General features: G+C 38.6%; 1 protein-coding gene across 4 annotated transcripts in view; it reads right to left on the bottom strand.

The window, feature by feature from the left end:
• Positions 1-1,144: 1,144 nt before the first annotated feature.
• Positions 1,145-8,212, bottom strand: part of DCLK2 (doublecortin like kinase 2) — an 85,181-nt gene continuing 78,113 nt past the window's right edge. For 2 of the 4 annotated variants that reach the window (XR_008466680.1, XR_008466681.1), the window contains 3 exons: positions 7,233-7,349; positions 6,215-6,297; positions 2,426-2,564 (listed from right to left, as the gene is read on the bottom strand). Coding sequence is in view for 2 of the 4 variants with exons in the window: in XM_054203320.1 (XP_054059295.1) it covers positions 2,343-2,564; positions 7,233-7,349 (339 nt within the window). In the remaining 2 variants the exon portion in view is untranslated. Of the gene's footprint in view, positions 2,565-6,214; positions 6,298-7,232; positions 7,350-8,212 lie in introns of all 4 variants that reach the window. The other 2 variants (XM_054203320.1, XM_054203322.1) reach the window with 1 other exon arrangement.

The raw sequence follows: 8,212 nt of genomic DNA, 5'->3' as shown, positions 1-8,212 counted from the left end.
TTTGGGAAAAATTACCCTGCAATCTGTTGGTTTTAGTCATTACTTCCTCCTAGCTTTTCTTCCTCAAGTATTCCGTTTAGATGGGGGATAACTGTGTCTGCTTCTAAAAGCAAGAGATCTTTCCTTACCAAAGTAGTCTAAAGTAACATTTACTGACCTATGTTAATATTCTATCTCTATATATAAGGCAATACTTGAGAGTAACATCGTCTACCTTAACGTATTTTGACAATCATTGCAATGAATTTTATGAGTTCAAGAATGGGGGTAATTGTCTGTAAGGGTAAATTCTGATGGGAATCTCGGTGAGCTTAGTGTTATGCTGATCTACAACAATGGAGGATTCGATTCTGGGATTTAAAATCTAGAACTGCAGGAACTGGCAATATATCATTGGGATATATGAACAAATACTGATGTTCAAGGGACCTAAAAAGACTGGGGATTTTGAAAAAGACTTTTTTAAAATAATTCATTTTTTTAAATGTAGGCACGATAGTAGTTGTGTTGTCATTGTTGAGTGTTTGAAAAAACTGGCATTTAATCAAAATGGTACATGAATTTCAGCTACTTTTATGAAACAACAACAAAAAAGTGACAGTCCTCTCTGACAAATGTATAACTTGAGTTTACTACCCTTTATTTTATTTTTTTTTGCCAAGATGCTGTACATCTTTGAGACGTATCATGAGCTTAAGTTATCAGTTTTTGATCTTTGATTGCCTCTTCAAAAGGTAAAACACTCACGTTCAGTCATGTATTACCGATGTCTTCCATGGGAGTCAATGAAAACTTTTAAACTTTAAAAGGTTATGGGAGCCATAGAATGGTCTGGGTTGGAAGGGACCTGAGAGATCATTTACTTCCAACCCCCTGTTCCATGGGCAGGGACACCTCCCACTAGACCAGGTTTCTCAAAGCCCCATCCAGCCTGGCCTTGAACTTCCAGGGATGGGGCATCCACAGCTTCTCTGGGCAACCTGTTCCAGTGTCTCACCACCCTCACGGTGAAAAATTTCTTCCTGATATCCCTCAGATTAATTTTATGAAATCTTTTTGGGTAGGTACCTAACTGTTCATTCTCTCCAGAATAAGACAACATTTTCACTGACAAAATAACCGAGTTCTCAACAAAATAAATGACTTTTTTTTTTTTAATGAAGAAAGTTTATTGCAGGTCTTTCTTTTACAATTCTAGTAGAAAGTATAGCTAAGAAAGAAAATGAACTATGACCAATTTGTAAGAACGAGCAGAGGAAAAGAATAAGCTGAATACATACTATCTTGAACTAAGCATTATGGTAAAGATAAAACCTCATCTATCCTGTGACTGCAGATTAAGGATAGCTGATCGCCAATCCTTGTTTCCAGTGCCTGCACCAGGTGAACAGCGGGATAGCACTGACAAACCTCTGATAGCTATTGATGGCAGCTATTTGTAGTAGCTCCTCCATCAGCTCACCCTACAACTAGGAACTGCTCCATTCCTCCTTGCTTCGGTAACATGCAGCAGGCTTTCTGTTCACAGGTCCAAAGCAATTTTATTTTATCTAATAGGTAGTCTGACCCTGGAGAAAGGTGTAGATGGAACACTTGTGGTTAGGATAGAAAATGGCTGTAACAAAAAGGCTTCCTTGACTTCAGTCTCCATTACAAATAAAACGTCCAGTGCTCGTGTTTACATCCCAAGTCACTTTATTTAAATTCGTATTATCTAAACACTACCCTGTAGCCTGCAAGTCAGATAACAAACTTGATGCAAAAACAACCGTCCTGCCCTCTAGCTCCAGTGTTCATCTCATGATATTTTACAGTTAGTCCGCTAAAGAATTTTTTGTGAAAATTTGCCTCTTCAAGTTTAGTAGAAACTTGGCCAAAAATAGAGGCATCGGAACATAAGGTGAATGTAAGTTTTCTTCCCTTGCCTTTCTCTCCCACTTTTCCGAGAATCCTTATCAGAAGAACAGAACCTGCTTATAGAGGTGAAGCCAGGTAACTGTTCATTGTCTCACTGCTCATATAAAAATATGGTTAGCTACACCACAAGTTAGTCTATTTAGAGCCCAAGGCTGTGTGAAATGCAGTTAATTAACACAGATAGATAACTTAAAAATCATCTAACATTGCCAGAATCTTTCCCCTACTGCTATTCTCAAGACAAGGGTAAAGAGCACTCAAAACGCACGGTCACTCACCCACTATTTGATCAGTCTCCCATGACAGAGCCTGCCTTGGGCTCGCCACGAGAGGGTGCACGCAAACTGAAAACAAACTGTCACGTGAAATGAAGAGAAATGTGACGAGAGTGCAGGGAGCTTCCGTTGGATTTGGTTTCGTCAGTCCTACGCACCAGGCTGATCCCCAGCAAACTCAGGAGATACTGAGGCAGGGAGCGTGGGGGATCTGAGCGGCTCAGAAGCAGCAGGGAAGAGGGTCTCGGACCCAGCCACACGAGGATCATCAGCTGCAGCAGTAATTGCAGAAATTTTCTCCGTTCCAGCTCTGCCAGAGTCCTGACAGCGCTTGCTGCAGATAATCTGACTCTCTTTATCTAGAGCTGTGTTCTGAAAACAAACAAAAAAACCCAAGGCGAAATATGAAAGAGCAGTTAAATCAAAGACCAGTCTTAAGGGTTAAAAAAATCTACAAGACGTCAAGTGCATGCATTAGAGCCAGAAAAAAGGAGAAATACCATTGGAAATCTTACATACAGTTAATTGTAGCATTTTGTGGTGCCGGCTTTGGAAAATGTAAGGAAAAGTTATCTTCCGGACATGTGTTTGCCAGGATGGTGTGAGTGTAAATTTTTTTTTGTCTTGCAAGTCTGATGTGGAAAAAAATTTACCTGAGTGGTTATGATATGGCAGGAACTTGTCATACTAGCTCTTGGCAAAATTTGTGTACCTGTGTTTTTGCACACACAAGGAATCACGTGATGCTTAGTAAAAGCTTAATAATACATTTTCTGTAAGAAACCACATGGTACAAAAGTGTATCTGTGTGTGAAGATAGATGAAAACCTACTGCTTTTTTTCTGTCTTAAAGAAAAGGGTCGACTTTTCTGCTTATTGTTGAGAATAGGCAAATGACCTCTTATGAAGCTGACACAGGGCAAAAATGCATCATTTCTGAATACTGCACTTAAAAATTAGTTTACTGGAGAAGAGAGTAGCAGGTTAGAATGAAAACCGCATTAGGTGGATTATCTGGCGTACACGATGTGTCTGCCGAAGCCGACAACTTTCATCCTCTCTGAAGGATAGTGCAAGTTATATTAAACCGCAGCATAACGTTTAATTGCCAGTGGAATGTCGAAAGTGACCTAGAGGGAAATACAGTAGTTCCTGTGTCAAAAATATATGTCAGGATTGCTTTCTAAGACTTGGAGGGAGAGTGCAATTGGTCTTGTTTCACGGTTTGAAGGCTGACACTGATCATTATAAATCCATATACTTCTTGGCTTAACTACTTACTTTGTGGAAGATCTTCAAGTACCAGTGGTAATACTGATCTAAGTTAATACAGTTAAGTTTGAAGTTAAGATTAATTAAGTTCTTTGTAGTTTACACTAGTTATGTAGAATAGTGCAAGGTGCGCTTACTCTGGTCACGTACAGCTTGGGCTTTCTACAGTAATCCACAAATGGGTGACACTTCGAACTGAAGAGCAGAGCACAAATACATGTTTCACCTTTGTGGCACCCCCTGCGTATGTACATGTAAGCATTCTACAGCACTGGTAGGGGGCATTTCCAATTTTGAGCTGGGATGTCTTAATTGTAAAGTAAGGGCAAGTGCTCTGCCTTTTCTTTAGCAATTTCTTGTTTTGATTGATTGCTGGGGTGGGCTCACTTTACTCATGTGAAAATTTCTATGTAGTCTCAGTGAGGTTTGTCTAATACACCATTCACTAAAATACATAGTTTTAGACACTAACATAATTTTCTGATAGAAGTTAAATTTAGCATGTATATTTTTTTCAGATGTGGTTTATTGCATCAAAGTCATCAAGAACAGCAGAAATAAGGTGGTACTTCTACTTTTTTTCTAAACTGATGATACAGCTTGGTAGTAAAAACTTACTTCCTTACGGGGTACCTGAATTCAAATTTCTCTTTTACCTGACTTGGCAAAAAGAGCTGGACTACTACCTCTGATCTCTCGAGGACTTCGAGAATTTGCAGGTATGTGGATGGCAGGCTGTTCTGGAATCGGTCTCACTCAGACTCTCCTGCTGAAACTATTCTATTTTGTATAATGCTGTGGGTGTGCGCTGCAGCGGTGGGGTAGCAAGCAGCCTCGTGATGCCCCTCCGCTCCCCCAGGCCTTCCTGCCAGGCTCTTTCAGACCAAAGTATAACAGTTCCCAAAAGAAAAGGTTAAGTATGTTGAATTTAAGGCCTTTTGGTTTCTAGGTTTTTTTTTGGTTTTTTTTTCAATCGAGTTGCAACGTTAGCCTACATGCATACAGGTACAAGGAAAAACCTTCAATAGTACACAATCGAATGGTCTGCTAACAATTGACTTTGCAAATGGGGCATGCAAGGAAATGACTAGCCGAACTGTATCTAGGCTTTTGAGATCAGCTATGATCTGCAGTAGATTTATAACTATCAAAAATAGCTGCTATCTAGCAGGACTGCGTGTTCTCTTTTGCTTGCTGGAAAGAGAGTTCTGAATAAACAGGTTTCTGCTATTTCAGTGGCAGGATAAATTATTTAAAAGGGAAAGAAAATGCTTTCAGGTAATTTTGACAGTGGTTTTCTGCTGTGCTGTCCTCACAGCAGCCTCTGATAGTTGTCACACCTTGCACATAGCAATACATACCTATGGAATGCAATTTAATTTAAGAAAAAAAAAAGTTTGAAGAGGAGGCATAATTTTACTGTTGCTAAGTAAGAATGCTTCGTATTAATTTAGGACTGATTACATTCCTGACTAGCTCTGTGACACCCTACAGGCTGAAATGACAACTAGCATTTTTATTTTAAATGGAGACAATGCTTATTTCAGTGGTTTTGGATTTTTTGGTTCTGTCTTCATAGGATTCCCATCTTTTTCTAATTGCTGTTGGGTATTGTAAGATACACACATGCACAAAATTACTCCCAAGGGACTAGGCCAAGATATGTCTGAGGAAGTAAAAAATATCTAGCTATATCAGTGTTTGCTTAGAATGTTTAAAATATGCATCACCTCATACAGAAAACTTCTTTGTAAGTGTTTAAAAGATTTTTCCTTTACTGTTTTTGTGTGGCTGTTAAAGCTTTTTCCACTTCAGACTGGCTGAGTTATTTCTCCTTTCTTCTTGTTAAAAATGGAGAACATGAATTTCTTGTGCAGCAGAACAAAGCATCGCAGTTAGTACGTACCATTGCCTTGGACCTACTCAGAGGAAAGCAATGCAGGCATTGGGAAAGGAGGAAAAAGGAAGGAAGCAAGGGACAGAAACTAGACTTACTTTAAGCAGAACTAACACAATTGCAACAAATTTAGATTTACACAACATTTTGAAATTGACAAAAAAAACCCCAGTAATGAATTAACAGCAACATGCTTTTAGGGGCGGAAAGAGTCTCCTGTGCAAGAGCACTGAAGTAGGTATGTGCAGTTTTACTTATCTGCCACATGATGGTATTATCTGCATTGGCCAGATGACAAGATTTGAATGAAGTGATGCTAAAAGGGATTCCGTTACATATGCAGGCGGACTGATATAGCAATGCACTGCAATACATGAGAATTACAATACTGTGCTTGTCTGAATCCATGTTTTTAAGCAATGAGTGCTAGTACAAGTGAAGAACTTCTTAACACAAAGATAACGAAATTTCAATGCTCTAGATAAACCAGGGCAAGAATAACAAATCGAGAGCTTAACCCTCATTAGATCACAGTGTTTTGAACAAGAAGTTACTTTCCCTTCAGCAATAACTGGGAGCTGCATTCAGAAATAAATACTTATGCGTTACATCCTTCCATACCTGTTAGAAGGAAATAAGGCAGGAGAAGGGAAAACTAAGTGTTTTAATGAGGTCTACTTTCCTGGCTGAAGGAAGGTCAGTAGCTAACAGAATCAGAAAAAACCCACACCAATAAGAAGCCAGAAGCTACGCTGTGTCAGAGATCTGAGACAGGCTTAAGTGGCATGCAAGTTGGAGAGGGGCTGAGAGTTAGAATTAAAATTGCTCTTATTACATATAGTACATTTTATACCAGTTTTCAGCTTCAGGCTTATCCATAGTCTCAACAGTATAAAGAATGAAGCTCTGAAGTCCCTCTCAAACTGTCAAGTCAAACTGTCAAACGAAATGTAGACAACAGCATGAACCTGAAATCTATTTTCCGACTTATCTCATTTTTATTTTATGTTACCGCTTTTCCTACATTTAAATCTTTGGCCTATTTAATTCACATAAATATATTTGCAAAATCACGTATGTATGCAAAAGCACTATTTAAATTTACCTGCTTTAAGACGATTAAAACAATTCTTTATTAACATAAGTGGGCTGGACTTTGAGAGCAATTAATACTAACAGGGAGGTGTGGGGGTGGAAATCACTGTGTTACTACTATAGATGGTTTTATTTTTCTTTCCGTAACCAAAGATCCTCTTTGTGTGCAGTGTCCATCGTTGCATTAGACAAGAACGGGCCACAATAAGAACAGAATGGACGTTCAATCTCTCTAGCAGTTGCATGTGACTGGCCAATTACAAGTGCAGTTCTAAGCACTGATAACAGTAAACTCCATTTCTTCTACCATGATTCACACATCTGCCTTCTGGAATTACTGTGTATGTAAGTTCAACTATAGGTCATCAGGGTTCCGTTGTATGCTTTGAAGTGTAGTGTTGAACAACAGCATGCTCAAGATCAAGCAATACTTGGTCAGGCAGAGGGGAAGAGCCTACTTAACTAACTAGGTAGTCAGTATGATAAAAAATTACAGTTTTTATAATGAAAGCTATTAAATCATCAATAAGCTTCATTTCAACATACAGCTACTTAGCGTTTACATGTTTCTGTTTGAAAGCTTGTTTTTATAGCTTAGCTGGCACGCTGTGATAGACTCGGTTGCTCTCAAGCGATGATGAGGCAATCCACACTCTATGTAGCTAGACTATTCTAGCTTGGCTTTTGCTATTCTTGCACCACACATACTCATAGAGCACTGTTAGGAAACTATGCAAAGTATAACATCAATGTATAAAAATGTTAATTTCTCTTACCATGATGACAGAAACCCCAGCAGATGTGTTATTTTGCTTGGGTAGGGTGTTATTAAAGTGCTGCTTCAGTTTACCTGTTACTTCAGCTTGCATATTATTCTCCTGGGAAGCATCATCCTGTATAAGAGTAAACACAATATTCAAGTTAGGAAAAAACCAAAAGTATGCTTGAATGCAGCTGAGTAAAAGAGAAGTTTTCTATTATCCTCAGGTACTTCCTGCTTTTTAACGTGAAGTAAGTGTTCAGACAGGCAGCCCAAAAGTGAGTGCACTCTGCTACATGAGATGATACAGTTCAAATGGGTTAAGATAAATTACAGAGGAAAGGAACGTAGCAAGCACTGTTTTATGTATGAAGCTGTTTCTTAAAATGCCATATGATGCTATATACTTTGCTTTGTCCCATAATTATAAGCTGTGAGTTTGATTCAAGCATGTTAGAAGTAATATACTTGAAATAACGTTAAAAATAAAAAGCACGTTTGTCATTTGGCTTTCTTTTAAATCAGCATTTTAAATGGTCCATCATGTCCTAAGTGTGAAAAAATTATACAGTACCATAAATACGTTTGCAAGGAGCTGTTATGCCTAGACAAACTCATTACAGTTGTCATCTCTTGTTTGAGGGAACTCCATAGATCATATTCAGTTCCTCTTTTAAAATGTGTGTGGAAATAGACACTGACTATGTACGTGTAAACCTAGTATTTATTAATAATGAACTGATTTTCGATCCATAAGCAACGCACTTTGGTGCTCCCCATTGCTGCTGCCCAAAAAGATGAAGGACCCGGCAGCCATCAGCTTAGTGCCTATGTTAAATTAGGTATTTTATTTGCTAATTTTATGTCTCTTATGAAGCTTGAAGTGCTTCAAGAAACAGGAGCTCATACTTTAAGTAGCACTGCAGCAAGTAAGATGCCAACGTGCACAAACAGTGCTGCCAATGCACATTTTTGAGATGACTGTTTTCTAGGCTG

This window comes from Rissa tridactyla, chromosome 5, assembly GCF_028500815.1.
Source record: "Rissa tridactyla isolate bRisTri1 chromosome 5, bRisTri1.patW.cur.20221130, whole genome shotgun sequence".
Taxonomy (NCBI): Eukaryota; Metazoa; Chordata; class Aves; order Charadriiformes; family Laridae; genus Rissa; species Rissa tridactyla.
The sequence above is the reverse complement of the archived record's forward strand: the minus strand, read 5'-3'. Positions and strand labels throughout refer to the sequence as shown.